At 51.5% G+C, this 20817-nt stretch overlaps 1 protein-coding gene across 8 annotated transcripts in view; it reads left to right on the top strand.

Moving 5' to 3' along the window:
* Positions 1-10832, top strand: part of Rgs3 (regulator of G protein signaling 3) — a 136991-nt gene extending 126159 nt beyond the window's left edge. For all 8 annotated transcript variants that reach the window (XM_048459412.3, XM_048459413.3, XM_048459414.3 and 5 more), the window contains 5 exons: positions 5993-6054; positions 7882-7983; positions 8250-8311; positions 8852-9018; positions 9886-10832. In XM_048459412.3, coding sequence (XP_048315369.3) covers positions 5993-6054; positions 7882-7983; positions 8250-8311; positions 8852-9018; positions 9886-10071 — 579 coding nt within the window. In that variant the 3' untranslated portion in view covers positions 10072-10832. The remainder of the gene's footprint in view (positions 1-5992; positions 6055-7881; positions 7984-8249; positions 8312-8851; positions 9019-9885) is intronic.
* Positions 10833-20817: the final 9985 nt, after the last annotated feature.

The raw sequence follows: 20817 nt of genomic DNA, 5'->3' as shown, positions 1-20817 counted from the left end.
GGTGCGGGCGGGAGCGGGGGCTGATGTCAGCTGGGGAACAGAAAGAAAGAGCTCTCTGTGTGGGCTGGCCTAATGGAACAAACGCACTGTAGCCTTTATGTCCAGCAGCCAGTGTCAGCCCAAGATCTAGTCCTTCCCTCTAGTGTGGCCTTGAGTGAGTCACTAGCTCCTCTGAGACCTGCTCTTCTTCCCTTCCTACCTGTGTCTCTGAGTGGTGAGGCTGAACTGGAAGAGCCTGGGCCTGAGGACATGACTAATACCACACTTTGGAAGAAGCCCTCAGGGAGCCCGGCTTCAGTTCCTTTACTTGAAGTGCCTTTGCAATGCTAAATAAAGTGTTGTCATGACAACCGTGTGAGGCTAGGGGGGAGCACTGCTGACACTCAGATATCTGAAAGTTTAGGAGAGATCCCAGGGCCTGGGACCATTTGCCCCCATTAGGGCCTGGAAGGTGAAATACATTTAGGATAAACTGAGGATAAGGTTAGAACAAGGTATTCCTGAAGTACAGACAGACACATGGCAGGCACCTGCTGCTACTTCCTAGCCATGGCAGACAGTACTAACAAATTACAATTTACACCAAGTTGGGATATGGCCTCCAAAGTCTACTTAGCTAGGCTTGGTGGTGCACGCCTTTAATCCCAGCACCAGGGAGGCAGAGGCAGGTGGATCTCTGTGAGTTTGAGGCCAGCCTGGTCTACAGAGCAAGCTGTAGGGCAGCTGGGGCTATTACACAGAGGAACCCTGTCTCAAAAAACAAAACAAAAAAAACCAACCAACACCAAACAAAAAACCAAAACCAACCCAAAGCGTTCCCGGGACTCGCTGCGAACAAAGATCACAAAAGTGAGCAGCAGCAGCAGCACCACAGACGTGAGGTCTGCAGGAGGGTGGTCAGGCCGTCAGGACTGTGAGCACAGACGTGGGGTCTGCAGGAGGGTGGTCAGGCCGTCAGGACTGTGAGCACAGACGTGGGGTCTGCAGGAGGGTGGTCAGGCCGTCAGGACTGTGAGCACAGACGTGGGGTCTGCAGGAGGGTGGTCAGGCCGTCAGGACTGTGAGCACAGACGTGGGGTCTGCAGGAGGGTGGTCAGGCTGTCAGGACTGTGAGCCTTGGGCCTGAACACTAGGGCTTGGGAGTTCCTAGAGAGGGTGTCACCTCGTGACTTCTCAGTTCAGCTCTCTGGAGTCAGGACTTCCAAGGCTAGTACCCAGACCTTGTATTTTAAATGAATGCTCTGCTCCGGGGATTGTGATTCTTGCCAAAGCTACTACCACTACGTCTCAGGCCAGTCCTTGAGGCAGCTGCTACAGGCAAGAGATAAGATCTCAGGCCCACGCAGGTACTGGCTACCCTTCTCTTGAGAGCAACTGAGGACCAAAGGCCTCCCTAGCCTGCCTCTCACTAACCCCTCCCTTCTTGTTCTGCTTCTTCCACCATCCTTGCTCCAACACAAATATTTATATACAGAGAAGTTCATACACATTCATGCATGCATTCCAACTTGCCCCTCAGTCTGGGTGACCTCAGTTCCTGGGGACAAATGCCCCTACCTGAGAGTCTAGTGGGTCTCTCTGTACCAGCTCCCTCCAGCCTCAACTTAAGTGTTGCCCAAGGTTCCCACTGGCATCTCCCCATCTCCACCCCCACCTCCCCGCCCCTGTCACTTCCTTCCTGCCACTTCCTTTCTCAGGCCCAAGTGACAGAACTGCCAGGGCCCTCAGAGGTTGTTTCTAGTCTGTGGGGCCACTTTACCATGTGGCTTCCACTCTCTAGGTTCAGTCAGAAACCCATCCAGGGCAGGGAGATTGATGTGAAGCCCAGACTAAACAAGTCTCTGGTGGAACAGCCTTGGTAGGTAGCTGAGGGCCTTGGGCTAGTCCTTGCTGTCTCTGAGCCTGTTTCCTCTCTGGAGCAGCTATGGGGCTGATACTGCAGAGGCTTTCTGGGAGGCTTCGGTAGCTGGGCTGGGAGCTCAAGCTGGGATCTGGTACTCTGCTCCCAGTGGGTCCTCTGGGAACAGTTGTCCTGTTGCCGAGGTGCCGAGGTGCTTCAAGCATGGCAACCAGTTTTTTGTTGTTGTTTTGTTTTTTTTTGTTTTTTTTTTTTTTGAGACAGGGTTTCTCCCTGTAGCCCTGGCTGTACTGGAACTCACTCTGTAGACCAGGCTGGCCTTGAGCTTTGTGAGAGCCGGGATTACAGGTGTGTGCCTCCTGAGTGAAGCCGCCCACTAGTTCTGACGTCACAACTCCCCAGCAGTGCTAATTCTTTTTCTGAGGTGTAACCCAAGCTGACCTTGTATTTGTGACACTTCTCCTGCCTCGCTCTCTCCACAGTGCAAGGATTACAGGCCTGAGCTACTACACCTCGTACACCTAGTGGCCTGTACTAGTGTTCCTCTTTGTGGGAGGAGCAGAAACTCTTTTTGTCCCAAGCCACGTGGTGAGTCCTGTGACTCTGCCCCTGGGCCCTGTAGCCTGGTGCTGATAGGAGGTTGACAGAGGGAGAGGCAGCCTGTTCTCGCTTTTGATTTCTACCTTCCCAACTTGGATCTGGCTCCCTAGAGTGAGTCGTCAGTTGTGGAGACAGGTAAACCTATTCCAATCTCAGGTCTGTCTCCTCCCTGACTCTGAAACCTTGGACAAGTCTCTTCTTGGAGCATCAGTTTCCCGTTGTCAAATGGGACTGGGAACACTTCCCAGGATGTTGGCAGTCGTAGTCGAGTGTGAAAGCCCCGAGCACAGCACAGTGATCTTGTGATGATGTGAGGGCCAGGAAGGCCAGGCAGAGTTTCTGTGAACCTAGGCTGGTCATGCATGCTGCTGTGTGGCCAAGCTGTGTGACTCTGAGCACAGCCACCTGCTACAGGGTAGCAGTCACATTCTGGTCTCTGTCCACGTCTGCTATCCTGCCTGCGTGTTCTGAGTGAATTCTGCTGTGAATTCATGCCTTAGAACCACACACTTCTTACAGGCTGCATGCTTGAACTGGCGGCTTCATAGGTGCCCACTGAGGTCCAGAAAGTGGGGGACACCATGAGCTCTCTGGTGGACCATTCTGTGCTGGCTTATGGCACCCCCTGCTGCCGGACCCTTGGAGGCCCAGCACAGTGCTGCAGCAGTACGCCTCTGGAGAAGAGCTCCAGAGGAGCCCCACTAGGCAATTCTGTGTATGAGCCCAGGAGTTATCACTGACTTCAGCCTTGTCTGGCCATTATTTGACATTGAGAAAAACACAGGTGATGGCCCTTCCCTGGCTATGTTTCCTTCCTGACCCCTTGCAGGGGCTGTTATGGCTCTGGTCAAGGTCAGACAAAAGAACTCTAAACTGCTCTTCATCTCCAGGGTGGGATAACACTTTCTAGGCTTCTGTTTTCAAAAAGCCTAAAGATGCTCCCTATGTCTAAATAAGTTTCGTGTACAGACTAGTCTTGTCACATGGTCACACAGAACCCAGCTCGTCAGCCACACAACCCCAGGCTGGGACCAAGAGGGGAAATCATCTGGGGCCTTGCTTATAAGGGAGCCTCAAACCCCCTGGGCTTTGATGCCATAGCACTCGGAATTGTGAGGATTACATCTGATCCTGCATGTGCACAGACTAACACAGCGCCGGCCGGGCTGCTGAGAATCGACCACTCCATGTCCGCATGCCTCACCACTGTTGACTCACTGCAGCCCAACGGAAGGGGGGTCCAGTTGTGACCCTCATTTTACCAATAAAGGAAACAGACGCGGCAAGCAGATGGGACACAGTTAAGGTCAATTAGCTAATATGTGATTGAACTAAGATTCAAATCCAGGCTGTTTAGAAGCTGCACTCTTAATCATGACTATAATTACAGTGGTAATGACAGTAGGAATTATAGTTATTATTCCAAGAGACTGTGGAGTGCTTGGTCCCAGTGGTGGTGGGGTGAGGCCAGGCAGGCCTTGGGGAAGGAAGGGCATGGTCATGGAGGGAAGGGTAGGAACAGGTGGAAGGAGCAGCCCTGTTGAAAGCTTTGCCTTGGATGGTCTTGCTGCAGCTGGAGGAAGACGACCTTGGGGTTCATGCTAGCACCTCCAAAGACCCAAGACTGCTGCTTAAATTTGCTGGGCATATTTAAGAACCACTAGGGCAAGGGGAGTTCCTGCCTTAGCACCACCCTCCAGCCCCATTCCCCCTTTTGTGCCCAGGTTTCCAGTTGCCTGAAAGCTGACTACCAGGGTCAGAGCTTCTCAGCCCACTGGTCCCTACTGAAGGCGACCCCACCCCACCCCTCCAGTAGTGGAAGGAAAGAGCCCATTTCCCAGCAGTACAGAGACTGGATGTGGTGACCGGTGGGAGTGGCCCCCAGGTCCATTGTGTGGGGCTGATAAAGTGCGGAAGCCGAGGTCAGAATGGGAGGAAACCCAGCTCCCTGGGCCCTTTCCCACGGGTGGGGGCTCCAAGCACTGCTGGGCTAGGCTCTGTGGGACAGCAGAGGTGACATCAGCCGCTGAGCTGTTGCGGGCACCATTGGACTTCATCCTGGTGAATCTTCTCCATTTTGGCAGGTAGCTGACACTCGCCTCTGATGTCATCAAAACAACTAAAAAACTTTTTCCAAGTTGGTAGAAGCAGCATATGTGCTCGGGCTGGTTCCACACCACATGGGTGTGTGACCCCCGCTGCGCTCTCGCTCGCGCGCGCGCGCGCGCGCTCTCTCTCTCTCTCTCTCTCTCTCTCTCTCTCTCTCTCTCTCTCTCTCTCTCTCTCTCTCTCTCTCTCTCTCTCTCTCTCTCTCTCTCTCTCTCTTTCTCGCACGCGCCTGAGTTTACTGCTCTGGTGTGGCAACTGACCCAGGAAGGAGGTGGCCTTGCCTGACTGAGCCTTTCCTTGAAAAAAAAACGTTCACCTTGTAACATCTTGGTACTTGAGTGTCTGCGCCCTCTGGTGGACAGGCCATGACTTACATAGGCTTAATCTTAAATGCTCCATGTTCTTTGGCAAGGGACAGTGAGCCTCTGTTTACTTATGGACTTACTAGGAGCCTTAATGAGAGGAAGCTAGAGGATGGGTATGAGGCGAGGAGGAGATGGAGGGCACAGGGAACGAGGGCCTCTCATGCAGGAGGTAGAGTCCAGGCAAATGCAGGGAGCTGGGACTCTAGACTCGCAATAGACATAGGGAGGAAATTAGCTGCCCTGGATCCAGCAGCAGTGAGGATGCCTAGGTGTGTTTCCCCCAGTCTGCATCCTCCTTCTCGGATGTATTCATCTTGATGTATTTGTGTGCTTCTACCACGCTGGCTGTATGAAGGCGTCCAGTCTGACTGAGGCTTCCTCCGGGAAACTAGGATCCAAGCTGAGGAGGGTTCAGGCAAGTTATATTGGGTGTGATGGGGACATTAAAAGAGATAGAGAGGCCACAAAACACTGTCACAAGAGGTGACAGTGGCCTCTTAGTGGATGAGGTCTCTCAGTCTAGGTCTTACCGTAAGCTGTATCTCAGAGAAAGGAGTCACCAAAGAATGGGGATGTCAGACCAACTCTACTGGGCGTGGGGCAGAGGAGGAGGCCTCTACGACAGGTGCCAGACTAGCTGACAGTGTGGCATCTGGTGTCAACATGAAACTTGTGCTGCGATGAATCCTCGGCTGTGTGGTAGAATTTGGATGCTATCCCCTGAGCACTAACTAGGGAGCCCTGGGATGCTTTGAGGTGAAGGGGATGCTCTCGGTCTCCTTGAATGTCCCGAGCTAGCCGCCAGGGTCTTGGTTGTGGAAATCAAGGACTGCAGGATCAGAAAGGGTCGGTGGCTGGCCAAATCACACAGCAGAAGCCTGTCAGGACCCCTGCTCACCGGCCAGCCAGGATGCCAGAAGTGTTGCTCTGCTTCTCCCCAGCAAACCAGGAGAAGCTGACAGCATGACCTGGGAGCTCTGCCAGGGATGGAGTCCTGTGCCCTGAGTCTGAGCGACAGCCCCTGGGTACCTACAGCATCGTGTCTCTGTTTTCTCTGCAGATGAGTGGGCCCGACCTCGGGGGTGATGATGAAGCCTCCCGGAAGAGAAAGAGCAAAAACATGTAGGTTGGGAAGATCCTGATCGTTATCCCCTGCCCAGGAAGTCTCCTGGCATCTCTCTCTTCTACCCCATACTACTCTCCTGGATGGGGAGGGGGGGCTGGATTGCACCCCAACCTCACCTCCTCCCCCTGCAGTGAGATACGGAATGTCCAGGGTGAAACGTCAGGACAGTGAGCATTTATTTTCTCAGAGATAGGCAGGAACAAAGTAGCCTTGGCCTGACCTAGCCTCTGAGCCAAAAAATGATGAAGAAAAGTCCTTGGCACACAAAGAGCTGAGCTGACAGTCCCTGAATGTTAACAGTGCATGGCCAGCAGGGGACACTGTCGGTCCAGCTACGCTCTACCATCCTCTAAGCTTTCTGGTCAGGCCTGCCCAGGCTCTATTTCTGGTGCCAGTTTACAAGGTCTCTGGGTTGTTGAGGGATGCTGTGTGTGTGTGTGTGTGTGTGTGTGTGTGTGTGTGTGTGTGTGTGTGTGTGTGATCTGTGGGGTCATGACCCCCAGAGGGAGGTCACCTTCCCTCCAGGTTCACTAGCATCCACAGATCTGAAGGAACTGGAACTGGGAGAAGAGCCTTCCCTAGCACACAGACCTTGGCTGGAGCCCCCCTGGTCTGTGAACCCATTTTCTCCAGCTTCCATGCCCTCTCCTGTTTTTAGTAACAGCAGTGGGCTTCTCTCAGTCTGCAGCCAGAGACAGTAAAATGTATGAGTAACAATTGTCAGCACGGACACACCCCACTTAGCTGTAGTTTGTGGGGGTAGGGTGGAGGGGGCCAGATACCCATTCACTACCAGAGCTGCTGTGGGGGTATCTCGGAGAGCACTAGGTGGTGCTGGAGGGTGGAACTCTCCAGCCACACTCCTCCAGCCTCCTGTCAAAGTAGGTGTGGTCACAAAGCTAAATATGCATAGAAATTAAGTAAACCATCAAATATTCTTCATTTCTCCTTTCCCCAATTTTATAGTATTTACACTTTAGGTTATTCAAGCTTAGAACTACTGAGAGTTTTGGGGTCTCTTGTATGTTAATGGATGCCCCTCTCTGATGCCAACAAAAAGCTTGCAGGAGCTGGCAGGGAATCACAAACTAGGGGTGTGAAATTGAACAAGGGGTTTTTAACCCCATTTTTACCAACAGCTTCCTGAAGGCTAAAATCTGCCTCTGGGAGGAGCAGCCTGGCTAAAAATAGTCAGTCTTGCCACCCTGGTGGGCAGAGTCTCCTTCCCTCCCTCTTTCCTGCCCAGCAATTTGCTGGCTCCCCCCCCCCCCCCGCCCCCCGTTGCCATGGTAACAGGGAGGTGGGTCACAAATAACTGGGGCTGGCTTTCTGCCTGGGGCTGGCCCCAGGGGCTGTCCTTTGCAAACACATGCCCCTTTCATGATGCCTCTCAGGGTTGGCCAGGAGGGCTGTTTTTCTCTGCTTCCCCCTCTGGTCCCTCCCATTTCCTGGCTCCGCCTGTCTGAGTCCCAGTCGGACTTGTGCCTGGAGTCCAGTCATCCCCGCCAGGATTCCAGAGAGAGAGAGTGAGAGAAAGAGAGAGATCCAGCCCTCTGCAGTCTGCACGTTTGCCTGGAAGCCTAGGAACCCTGTGGGAGGCAGGAGCCTGAGGGGGCGCAGTTCACATCATCCTGAGTCTCAAGGTGGGGGACTCTTCGGAGATGCTCCGAGGCATGTACCTCACACGCAATGGGAACCTACAGAGGCGGCATACCATGAAGGAGTAGGTGCCCCTCACTCCAGTTTGCAGCCTACTGCACCCCAAATTTGCAGAGATTATGTGTGCCAAACTGATCAACCCTCTTCTCTGTTTCTGCCCCCAGAGCCAAGGACATGAAGAATAAGCTGGCTATCTTCAGGAGGCGGAATGAATCTCCGGGGGCCCAGCCAGCCAGCAAGACAGACAAGACAACGAAGTCCTTCAAGTAGGTACCCTCTGCCATGGACTCTGGGGATCACCGACTTTTAAAGAAAAGGATTGGACAGTGGGTTTGGGGAAGAGGCTTTGTTCACTGGATCCTACTATAAGGTGAGGGAAACTGTTGTTTTGGGGAGCCTGGTACCCAGCAAACAACCCCTTCTAGAGACTGCTGCTGTTCTGGGAAGAAGGCCAGGCAGAGGTTGTAGGAGCCGGAAGTAGAGTTAACTTCCCAGCCAGAGGTCCTTACGCATTCCTACCCTCATCCCTCAGGCCTACCTCGGAGGAAGCCCTCAAATGGAGTGAGTCCCTGGAGAAACTACTGCTTCACAAATGTGAGTAGGGGCCAGCCACCCTGCCTCCCTCTTGTCAGCCTCGAGAGTGTCCTCCAGAAGTGCCTGCACTGTGTCCTGGTCCCAGTCAGGTGTCCTCTTGTTAGACAACAGCAGGGCACACACTAGGGTCCTCTCCCTGCCCATGGGAACTGGCCCTGCCTGCCAGAGGCTATTGGGACCTGTGTGCTCAGACCATTTTCTCAGAATAAGGACAAACATTTTCATGTACTAAGGGTTCACACTGGGCCAAGCATGTCTGCCACCTCTGGGGCAGGATCCCTTTGGATCTCCCATGACTCCTTATTTTACAGAGGCAGACCCTGAGGTACAGATAGGGATAAATCAGCCAAGGCTCCAAACAAGACATTGACAGGGCTAGGACCATGCCCAAGGGCTCTGCTGTTCTCCAGGGGTGGGGACTCTTGCTGAGTTCCCAGCATGTCCACTCTCAAGGTGCTTGGAGGAGTGTAGTGTGGGGAGGCGTTAAGGGCAGGCAAGGCTGGCTGTGCCTCTCACCCTGGCCTGGTCTTCTCCTCACAGATGGCTTAGAAGTGTTCCAGGCCTTCCTTCGCACTGAGTTCAGTGAGGAGAACCTGGAGTTCTGGCTAGCTTGTGAGGACTTCAAGAAGGTCAAATCACAGTCCAAGATGGCAGCCAAAGCCAAAAAGATCTTTGCCGAATTCATTGCGATCCAGGCTTGCAAGGAGGTAAGACTTTATTTTAGGCTGTGACCTTGGGTCTTCAATCCCCCTGCCCAAGAGCTTTTCTGCTGCTAGGAGGCAGTCAGCAGCTCAGGAAGGGAGGAGACCGGGGGACCTTTAGTATCTAGTCTGCCGGGTGGACTAGAGAACAGGATGGTAGCCCGTAGCAGAAATGGCCTGGCTTGGCACTGCTGTGTGCCAGGCACATGCTGGGCTCTTTATGTATGAATGCCTGTGTTTAATTTTATGATGGCCTTTCAAGCAACTCTGAATATTATCATTTTAAAAATGCAGAGTCTGGGCTGGAGTCACAGCTCAGTTGGTCAAGTGCTTGCCTTGAAAGCATAAAGGTCCAAATGGGACCTGCGGAACCCATACAACAAACAACCAGGTATTGTCGGGAGGTAGACAGGAAGGCTTGCTGGCTCACAGTGAACGCCAGTTCAATGAGAGATCCCATCTCCCCCAAGGAAAGGTGGATGGCATCTGAGGAACCACCACATGCAAGCATGCACATGTGCTCATGAGCACCCAGAGTCACACACAAAGTGAAGAGGGTCCTAGAGAGCCTGCTGAGACCTCGTTCCCACCAAGTGCCCGCTGTGTAGGCATTCAGGTGTGGCTCCCACAGGTCTGAGGAAAGCACCATCTAGCCTGCATATAGAAAAACTGAGGGACAACATCCCTGAGTGCTTGTCTCCAGGTTGCTAGGCCGTGAGCCTCAGCAGCCTGGCTCTAGGCATGAATTCTGCCACCCAGCAGCACTTGACTGAACCAGGTCTTGAGTCCCTTTGTAATGTCACGTGGTATGTAAGAGGCTGTACTTGGCCTCCAGACGAGCAGCTCTGACCATGTCCCTCTGTGACTCCTCAGGTAAACCTGGACTCCTACACACGGGAACACACTAAGGACAACTTACAGAGTGTCAACCGAGGTTGCTTTGACCTGGCGCAAAAACGCATCTTTGGGCTCATGGAAAAGGACTCATACCCTCGCTTCCTCCGCTCTGACCTCTACCTGGATCTCATTAACCAGAAGAAGATGAGTCCCCCATTCTAGGGACCACTAGTATCCAGCTCAGTGTTCACACCAAGCGGAGCGGGCTCCCTCTCCACCCGCGTCCCTCCCCTGTGACGGAGGGGGCAAGCGAGCCCCCAGAGGCTGTGTCTCAAGATAGACAGATGGACATTTGGATTCGAGGCCTGGATTGAGACAGACCCAGGCCCCTACAGGAGCAGGAGGACAGGCTGCATCAGGTCCTTAATGCCCCGGTACGAGGGGACCAAGGGCCCTGGCAGGTCAGGGACCCTGGCGGAACCAGATCAGGAGTTGTGGCTCCTTGCTTTGGAGATCTGGAGACTTCACACTGACCAAGTTCCTTAGAGAACTGGCTGTGGGGGAGGGGGACAGGAGGCCCAGGCCTGGGCTCTGGGGCCATCCTGGGGGCTGTTAGGGCTCACAGCTCAGATCTTCCCCAACTGAATTTTATTTATTTAAACCGTAGTTGGATGCTTGGCACATGAACTGTAATAGGAGACCCTCGCCCTCTCGGTTTCCGTAACTTACAAGTGCAATATCTTAACCAATGCCTTGTTAGCGCCACCTGCAGGGGTGGCCGTCATCCTACAGCTTCAGGGCATCTGCTGGTCCCAGGAACCAGTGTGGCAGCTGGGCCTTCCAGATTGACAAGGCCTGGGGGGGATGCTGCAGAAATCTGGCACCCCCAGGTGGGTGTCCCTCAAGAGATCTGGGAAGGCATAGTGCCCTCTGGCCACAGAATAACAAGTGCTGGAACAAATAAACGGCCTGTGTTATTCTCATTCCTGGTCTTCTCTGTGTGTTCCTGGTCTGGAGACTTCATGGTGGCTGGGCTGGGAGGCCTGTTATCCCAACAGCTCCTTTCTTGCTACCAGCTATTGACCACCCTGAGGACAGAGACACTACTTCACAGGGCAGGGATACTTCCTCTGGTGGGCCACATGCCTCTGGGGATCTTGGCATCTTTCCTTGCTTTTTTCAGATGAGGACAGTGAAACAGTGACTTGGGTAAGATCCTTAGGCTGCAGGTAACAGAGACAGTCTAACTGAGTTAAGCCTGGGATGGCAGCTCAGCAGCTGCCTCTGTGACCTGGTCCATCCATCTTGCCCTGCCACACCCTGCAATATTAATGGAACGTTCAGGTGCCCTGGGATGGATTAGAGAGAGGTGAATAGGGCCAGAGTCTCAGGTGGGGTGGCAGCAGACTCACAGGCGTCTCTAACAGAAGGAAGAGCTGAAGAGTACAGGAAGCAGGACTCCAGAGTTCCTCTGAGGGCTTGGGTGGGTCTCTTCCTTTGTGTCTTGTGTAAAAAGATACAAATGTAGAAAAAGCCTGCTAGAAAGGAATACTTGAGCATAGTATACTCTAGACAGGACAACAGAGGGCCTGGCACTGGAGCCAAGGTGATACCCAGGCAGGCCACGAAGCCTACACGTGTAACTTCATGAGGCATGAGACTAACTCTGTGGGAGACTCAGATGAATCTCCATAGAACTGGCATATGAAAGTCTGGACAAAATCCCCTAGATCCTGTTCTTGCCTGGAGTCCTGGGCTCAGGTCTGTCCAGCAGGGAGCTGGAGATGCAGATGACACGGGCCTGGCTGTCATTCTCTTCTCTGTCGTGCACAGGGAAGGGATCAGAGCTGGTACTCTCCATCAGGAAGCTTGGGATCCGAGCCATACGGGATGCCTGGGCAGGCATGTGTTTGAGAGGGCTCATGGTTCTACTCCCATTGGCAGGAGTGTGTGAGCTGAGCACCCGACTTGGACTCCTTGGGCCTGTCTTGGAAAGATCTTTGGGACACTAAGATAGTCTTCCCTTTTAGATGCTATTCGAATCAGGTATGGTTATCCTGTCTCTGAGGGCTGCGTGGTGGTGGGATGATCCAGTCCCAGTGAAGCCTGACTGTCTCACTCTGTGGTGCTGGCCTGTCACTGTGGGGCTCTGATTCAAGCAGGGAAGATGCCGTGGATGACTTAGCTCTGGGGTGGAGACGCAGTGAACCTCTGCATGTGAAGGATTGGCCCCGGACCCCCAGAAATGTTAGTAGACATGTTGCTCCTCCTGGAGAGTGCTGGGTCTTCTTTCCCAGGCCCTTGGAAGTCTGGCAGGAGGCCTAGCCAGTGAGACAGTGAAAGCCTTTCCCACCATGGAGCCTCACTATGGCGGACTTCTTGAGAAGCAGAGCTGTGTTTCTAGCTGAGAGGCTTTCTCCAGCCTGAGTTGGAGGACCTGACACCCAAGGACCGCAAAGCCACTTCTAGTTCCTCCAAATGATTCAAAGCAGAGTTATGTCAGAGCTTAGGACCCCGATGCCCCCCCTTGGCCTGGCTCCTCTGTGACATCCCTGGCTACACACAGAGATTCACCATCTTCTTTCGTGGGATTCAAGGGATACAGCCACGAGCCAGACCCTTCACCTTCCAAACTCAAGTTGCCATGGAAACCAAAGTCCAGGAGCCCGAAGTCAGGCAGATGGAATTCCCATTTCAGAAGGCCCCATTGCCTGCTTTCCGTGACTCATGTGTACCCTGGTGCCTTTGGCCAGTGCGTCTGTGGGTGTCTGACCTGTACAGCACTATTTAGGACCAGTTCTTTGTCCAGCAGTCTGGGCTGGGAATTTGGATCTCATTCTGGGAAGACCTTTTTTGCACATCCTTTCACACAGCCAGGAAGACAGAGGCAAGCCAAGGCCCTCGCTCAGTGAGGGCATGGAGTCAGCCTCTCTCTGTCCCTAGTTCTGCTTCCTCCTAGTCCTGTCCTGGGAATCAGTCCCGCAGCCTTTCTGCGTCTGGTTGTGTCCCTGATGGGTGGTCGTGGCATGGGCATATGTCCTTAAACATAAGCTGTTATTGGCAATAGTATTTGGGATCTAACTAGACCTGAGAGAATGAGTTTTTCTTCTCAGGCCCCTGATCTTGTGTAGCTGGAAGACACAGCCAACATATCTCCAGGAGTAATTCAGAGACAGCCTGTCCCTTGCATGGCTGCCCAGCCTTGACCTGGCTGGGAGCAGCTGGGGTCAGCTCGAAGGGTGAGTGGGGAGGGCGCAGCAGTTGCCACTTTACTAGGTGCCTATGCCAGTTCTGCGGCTCAGGCTGGTATGTCAGCAACAGATTTTCCTGTCCTATCCTGGCCTGGGACATCCAGTGTCCCTAAGCTCCTCCAACATGCAAGAAACCAGCCGGCCAAGCTGCCATCCCGTGTTGGGGCCATTCCTGGGTTTCTGCTTGCATTTCTTCCCTGACAGGAACTTCGTTATTTCTTGAGGGTGTGTGGGAGGGCCTGAGAAATTCTGTCCATCTTATGTAAGGATCCTGAAGCAGATCATTGGTAGCCTGTGAGGGACTCTACTCAGAGACTCTCTGACTCTAAGCCTCTCTGAAATATCTCTCTGTCCCTTACCCCCGCCCAGCTCTCAGGCCTGTTTCTCCCTACAATTCTGGACCCTTTCTTAAGCCACTGACTCTGAGCTCAGAGACACACCTTGTTCGCTGTATTTTGCTTACAGTTGGCAACATCTGCAGAACATCTGGATTTGCCTGTCATCTCCTTGATTGAGCTAGGCAGGAAGAAGAGGTTCCCAAACCTCCTGCCACATTAGTACCCTGGGATCAGGGATTTGTGAAGAAAAACTGTGGGGTTGTTTCAGGCCAGTTCAAAGAGAGGATATAGTCAGTGAGGGATGGGAGGTCAGGTTGCAGAAGAATAGTTCCCTCTGCTCAAGGTACGCACTGGACATGGTGTGGTCCGTTCCCTGTCCCCACCCGTCCTCACAGCAGCCTGAGCTTCTTGGGAATGTGGGTGAAGCATCTTGCTGCTGGCAGTACTGGGGCCTTAGTCCCTAATTCCCAAACCTCACCTCACTCAGAGCAGGGTGAGGGGCAGTACTGGGGCCTTAGTCCCTAATTCCCAAACCTCACCTCACTCAGAGCAGGGTGAGGGGCAGTACTGGGGCCTTAGTCCCTAATTCCCAAACCTCACCTCACTCAGAGCAGGGTGGGGCGGGGGGCAGAAAAGACCTGGGTGAGGCAGCTCAGTCTGCAGTCCTCTGAAAGACATGGAGAAGATGGAGCAGGGCCACAGAGGCACCAAGACTCCGGGCTTGGTCTGGGCCGAGTGTTTGCTTTTCCTCCCAAGTTCTCCTTTGCCAGGAGCTGGTTCCATCCCTAGAGTTTGGTGCATTCCAGGCCAGGACCAAAGTGGCTAAGAACAGGACCTTTGGAGGACAGTGGACGTGGTTTGAACCAGGTTCCTGTTCTTCTGTGCTGTGTGACTTTGGATAAGTCACATCACCTCTCTGAGCCCCTGTTCCCCGTTTACGAAAAGGGCGTGTTAACAGGTCTCTGCAGCAGGAGAGCAAGTGTGCGCTTTCGTGCAGACTGCCTGCCTGCCTTCCATCCCACATGCTCTGGGTCGATTTCTGCTCAGGGCCTTTGGGTCCATGGCTTTCCTACCTGGACATGCCTCCCCCTGCTTCTTAGTGTGGCATGCAGAGTCGCACAGCTGATGTGGGCAGAGGCTTAGCTTGCCGGGCTTTTCTGTCAGCTACAAGTGTCCTGGAGTCAAACCCAGAGCCTGGCCATGGCCACTCACCCCCTTAGTGATATAGACTTGGGCGAGTTGCTTCCCTCTCCTGGCCTCAGTTTACCCTTTAGTACGTGGGGATGGTGCTGACCCGGCATCACAACAAGGCACTGTGGAAGTGCTGGCAACTATGAACAAAATCTCTAACTTCTCAAGTAGGAAAAGGACTCAGGAAGTAGAGGCAGGGAGGGTCAGGAGTTCAAGGCCAGCCTTGGCTATGTAGCAATTTCCAGGTTAGACTGGGCTACATGAAACCTTGTCAAAAACAAGCAAGTAAAAGCAACTCTAAACCCCCAAACCAAACAAAACCTGAGGCACAGAGTCCATCTTGCCCTTGGGGACACAGGAAAGAGGAGCTGGGCATGATGGCTCCAGGCTGTGTTCCATCCTTCAGACCCTACTTCTCTTCACGAAGCTTTCCTGAGCAATAATGTCCTCCATAAGAGACCTCACTGTCGGCTCACAGAATGCCTGCTGTCTTTCCTTCCTCACCTGCCACAGGTTGTAACTACCTGTCCCTGTGGGTTCATCTTGCCACTGCCTCTCCCTTTCAACAGTAAAATCTTTGGGGATAGGATCCCCCTCTGTCTCACTTCTCATTGCATCCCCAGCCTTATCACAGGGTCTGCCATGTGACCAGTGCTTAGCAGGTGCTTGTTTAATGTCTGGGCACAGGGCTCAGTATGTGGACTGAGGACAGGGTCAAGCTAAGAAGCCACCATGGGAGATAGTTTGTCTTGAAAGACAGGAGCCCGAGTCAAGTAAAAAGTCAAGTGTAGCATTCATGCTTGTCACCCCAGCACTGGGGAGGCGGAGGTAGGCATATCCCAGGGACTCACTGGCCACTTCTGGCCAGTGAGAGACTATCTCACAAAACAAGGCGATCCACACTTAGGGAGTGTCACCTGGGGTTGACCATGGCCTCCACTCTGCAAATAGAGCTTGAGTTCTATTGTGAGTTACAGGAACATAGACACAAAGGAGATACCCATAGTCCAGGACAGGCATGGTGATCCTGAAGACCTTCTGTTTGCTGCTGTAGCTCCTAAAATTGCAGCTTCTGCCCACAGTCAAAATGCCAGCTAGAGCTCCAGCCATCGGAGAAGTGAGGGGCTTAGGAACATGGGCCCCTTCTTAGAAGGTGCCCCAGATTGTCACATGACACTCGACCTTAGTCACATGGAAACACTGAGTTAGAAGGAAGTCTGGAAATGTGGACTTAGTTTAGAAAGCAATATGGCCAGTTTAAAATAACAACAGCAAACAAACAAACAAATAAATAAAAAAACATTTTATTACTCTGGTACTCTAAAGTAACCTGAGGGTAGAACAGATATTGAGGGACAAGTAGCCGTCTGTCACCCGCCAATGGCAGCCGTCCATTCATTTCAGACTGGAAACACGTGGATGTTTATCAGTCAGCTACCGAACAACAGTGCTGCACACAGCTGCCTGAGCTCCGTGTTCAACAAGCCACCATTTCTTCTCCACGTGCTCCGTGGGTAGCTGTGCCGACTGATCCCAGAGGAGCTGGGTGGCTGGGCGTAGATCTGCTGCAAGATCCTGCCCGTCGTCCTGGGAGAATTCCTGCTACAGTGAAAGCAAGGTTTTTACTTTAAATTTTAAGGTTCTGAAATAATTATATATTCACAGGAACTTACAAAAATAGTACAGAGAAGTCACATGTACCCTTCACCTATGATCCACCATAACTACATCTTTCATGATTATAGACCAGTATCAAAAATGGAAACTGACATTGTATAGTATGTGTGGAGCTTGATGCCAGTTTGCACCAGTGTAGATCTGTGTAACTACTACCACAATGAAGACACAATGGCACAACGACAAGACACTTCTGTCACCACAAAGAGCTCTCTCAGCACCGTCTACAGCGCGCACTCCCCCATCTCACTAGCAACTGCTAATTTGTGTTCTGTCTGTATAATTCTGTCATTTCAAGAAGGTTACATAAATGGAATCTTGTACACATTACAGTGTGTAACATTTAAGGTCCTTTTTTCCCATTCAGTCTAACATCTTTGAGATGTATCTAACCTGTTGCATGTAGCAATTAATTGGATCTTCTTATTGCCGAACAGTAGTGCTCATTGTGGATGTACCACAGTTTGTTACTCACCTTTTGAAGGACACTTTGACTATTCTTAGTGTTTGGCTATTCCATTTAAAGCCACTACAAGAAGTCATGTGGAGTTCTATGTGGTTGTCACTTCCCATTTCTCTGGGCAGATGACCAGAAAGGCAATTTTGGGTCCTGTGGTCAGTGCAGGTTTGGATCGTAAAGGCTGACAAACTGTTTTCCAGAGCTGCAGTCCCAACCACGGAGGATCACTTGTCACCGGAGCAGGGAATGCTGCCCCGTGCAGCCATGAGGCAGCACCACATGAGTCTCAGTGCACATTTTCCTAAGGACTAAGCAGCAGCTCTGTGCACGGCTTCAAACACTCACCTGCCATTTGCACACCCTCATTGCTGAGATGTCTTTTCCCCTTTCCTAATTAGATTGTTTACTTTGGGATGTTGAATTTTGACTGTATTTTATTATGTTAATCTTATATTTTAAAGGCAGAGTACAAAATAATAAATTTCATTATGACATCTTCATGAATATGTATCATTGTGTTTTGTTCATATTCCACCCCCTTCTCTTGTACCCGCTTCTGTGAGAGCACCTTGCATGTGCTATGCATGTACTTTTTGAATATGGCACTGACAAGTAATCTCAGTTCTCAGCTGCCTGCTTCATTCTCCTAACCCTGGCCTTTGCAAAAGATGTTAGTTTTCATAGGGCCCCATGTATCATTTTTTAAGAATGGGTTGTGATCCTAGTGTTAGATCTAAGAACTTTTCTCTGAATGCACAGCTCCAAAATGTTCTCTAATGTTTTCTTCTAAAATTTTATAGTTTAAAAATTATCTTTGAAATATGAGTGCGTGTGTGCAGGAGTATGTGTGTGTGATTATGTGTGTGAATGTGCGGGAGTGTATGTGCGTGTGAGAGTGTGTGTGAGTATGTGGGGGCATATGTGCAAATTTATGCAGGTGCCTGCAGAGGTCAGAAGAAGGCATTCGATCCCCGGCGCTGGGGTTGCAGGTGGTTGTGAGACACCAGTTACTGTCTGTGCTGGGAACCGAGCTCTGCCCCCTGGGAGAGCAGCAAGGGATCTTAACCACTGAGCCATCCTTCCAGCCCCCTGCAAGTTTCATAGTTTTGTATTGAAATCTATGACCCATTTTGAGCTAAGCCTCAGATGCTCTATATTAAATTGAATTTAATTTTTTAATGCAATCTCTCCAGTACTGTTGGCTAAAAGATTCCATCCCATTGAGCTCCTAAAGGAAACAAACCTAGCCTTATGGGATATCCACCTACAACAAACAATGCAATAATTCAGGGGTTGCTTTTGTTTTAGTATCTCCAGAACTGTGTGGGCACTGCCACCATCAACTGTAGAACAGCTTCATCATCTCCTACCCATTAGCAGCCACTTCCTTCCCTGAGTCTCCCCCCAAGTCTGTTCTGTCTCTGTAGTTTGCCTCTGCTGGACATTTTATGTGGATGAGGTCACCCACTCTGTGGCTACTCTGCATACCCTGATGGTTGTGACGTTTCAGCCCCAGCTTTCCTTTTATTTACCTAACTCTTTACACACCACACTGGATTTCTATGCTCTTTCATGGATGCCTGCCTGGGATGTTTGTATTTTATTTATTTATGTACTCATTTTTGCAGTTGAGAAAAATGCAATGATAAATACTCATGTGCAATTGCCTTGCATAGTTTTGTTTTCCATTCTCTTGAGGACGTGCTTAGCTGTAGAATGGCTGAGTGAACTGTGTAGTTAAGCTCTTGGGGCACCGTCAAACCTCAGCATCTCTCTCCCTGCCCTCAGCATGTGGGCCTTCAGATTCTCTCCATCCTCACACGCACTTGTTCTAATGTCACTTTTGCGGTTGCCCTGCCGTTCTCCACAGGAGTGTGCAGCAGGAAGAGTGTGCAGCAGGAAGAGTGTGCAGCAGGAAGAGCGTGCAGCAGGAAGAGTGTGCAGCAGGAAGAGCGTGCAGCAGGAGTGTGCAGCAGGAGTATGCAGCAGGAGTGTGCAGCAGGAAGAGCGTGCAGCAGGAGTGTGCAGCAGGAGTGTGCAGCAGGAAGAGCGTGCAGCAGGAGTGTGCAGCAGGAGTGTGCAGCAGGAAGAGTGTGCAGCAGGAGTGTGCAGCAGGAGTGTGCAGCAGGAAGAGCGTGCAGCAGGAGTGTGCAGCAGGAGTGTGCAGCAGGAAGAGTGTGCAGCAGGAAGAGTGTGCAGCAGGAGTGTGCAGCAGGAGTGTGCAGCAGGAAGAGCGTGCAGCAGGAGTGTGCAGCAGGAGTGTGCAGCAGGAAGAGCGTGCAGCAGGAGTGTGCAGCAGGAGTGTGCAGCAGGAAGAGCGTGCAGCAGGAGTGTGCAGCAGGAGTGTGCAGCAGGAAGAGTGTGCAGCAGGAAGAGTGTGCAGCAGGAAGAGTGTGCAGCAGGAAGAGTGTGCAGCAGGAGTGTGCAGCAGGAAGAGTGTGCAGCAGGAAGAGTGTGCAGCAGGAAGAGTGTGCAGCAGGAAGAGTGTGCAGCAGGCCACCGGACTGTCTCTCTACTCTGGCAGGAATTTACAGCTCTCCTCATGCAGGTCTACTTTTGAGCTCTCTGTTCTGTGGATCTGGGTTTCCACCCTTCTACCAGCCCCAAACAGCTGTGACAGACCGAGCACACTCAGGAAGCCTGTGTGTGTGTGTGTGTGTGTGTGTGTGTGTGTGTGTTCCTGGGTGTAGGTGCTCATGTGAACAGGTACACGTGGAAACCACGGCTCAGTGTTGGCCTCCACCTTATTTTTTGAGACAGAAATTTTCACCAAACCAAACTTGGAGCTCACTAATTCAGCTAGACGGGCCGGCCAGTAAGTCGTCTCGACCTCCCCAACACTGAGATTACAGGTACGTGCTGTTATGCCTGCTTTATTATACGGGTGCTGGTGAACACACTCAAGTGTTGGGCTTGTGTGGCAAGCACTTTATTGTACTGAGTCATTTCCTTAACTATTTATTTATTTAGAGACAAGGTCTCATGCAGCCCAGGCTGTCCTAGAAATTACTAAGTAATTGAGGATAACCTTGAACTTCTGACCTTGGTGCCTCTGTCTCCTAATTGCTGGGATTACAGGAGTGTACTTATGCAGAGTTTATGCTGTACTGGGGATCATGTCTCAGACTTCGTGCATGCTAGGTAATTATTCTTTTTTTTTCTGTAAAATGATTTTAGCTATTCTGGTTGCCTTAGCAGTCTGTTAACTGGGGGGAATATTCTTGTCCAATATACAAAACCTTCTTGAGATCTTGATAGTAATTGTTTCAGAACTGATTTTGGTCAGCGTGCTGCGGTGGACCTCCCGGTCTGTGAGCATGGTGTGTCTCTCTGTCAGCTTTGGGGACTTCTCTGCATGCAAATACTGTATCTATTCCGTCACATCTGCACCCTTCCCAATTTTCTCCGTTGCTGTGAGTGAACACCATGACTGAGGGAGGAAAGAGTTTACTTCACCCTATAGCTTCATCGTCCATAGAAGTCAGGGTGGAAATTCAGGGCAGAAAGCTGGAGGCAGGAACTGAAGAAAAGACCATGGAAGTCTCACTGTGAGCACTCACTGGCTTGCTTCATAGCTCACCTTCAGCTATTTTCCTTATATGGCCCATGCTCACCTCCTGGGATGGCCCCATTCATAGTGGGCTGGGTCCTCCTCACTTATTAATTAGCAATCAAGAAAATACTCCACAGACATAACCCCTGGCCAATCTGATCAAGGCAACCCCAAATCTAGATTCCCACAGATAACTTTGGACCGTTCCAAGTCCAGATGAAACTAACCAGGATACACCCTACCCCCAAGGAAAAAACTCACAAAAATATCTTAGAAGTCCCCAACCTCCAGATGTTTTGAGTTCTTCTAAATATTCATGAAATGGAGACAGTTTAAGTTGTTCCTCTCTTCTATGGCTGTTTTTGTTAACACAGACTCTATTTAGTCTTTCACTATTATATAGTCAGATGTAGCTTTTTGTAGATGATCTTTATTTATACAGGAGATTATCTTATGCTAGGAAAGTCATGGACAAAGTGCATATGTGTGTGTGCCTCT

This window comes from Myodes glareolus, chromosome 3, assembly GCF_982192425.1.
Source record: "Myodes glareolus chromosome 3, mMyoGla1.1, whole genome shotgun sequence".
In the NCBI taxonomy this organism is placed as follows: domain Eukaryota; kingdom Metazoa; phylum Chordata; class Mammalia; order Rodentia; family Cricetidae; genus Myodes; species Myodes glareolus.
This window is presented reverse-complemented; position numbering and strand designations above follow the sequence as displayed.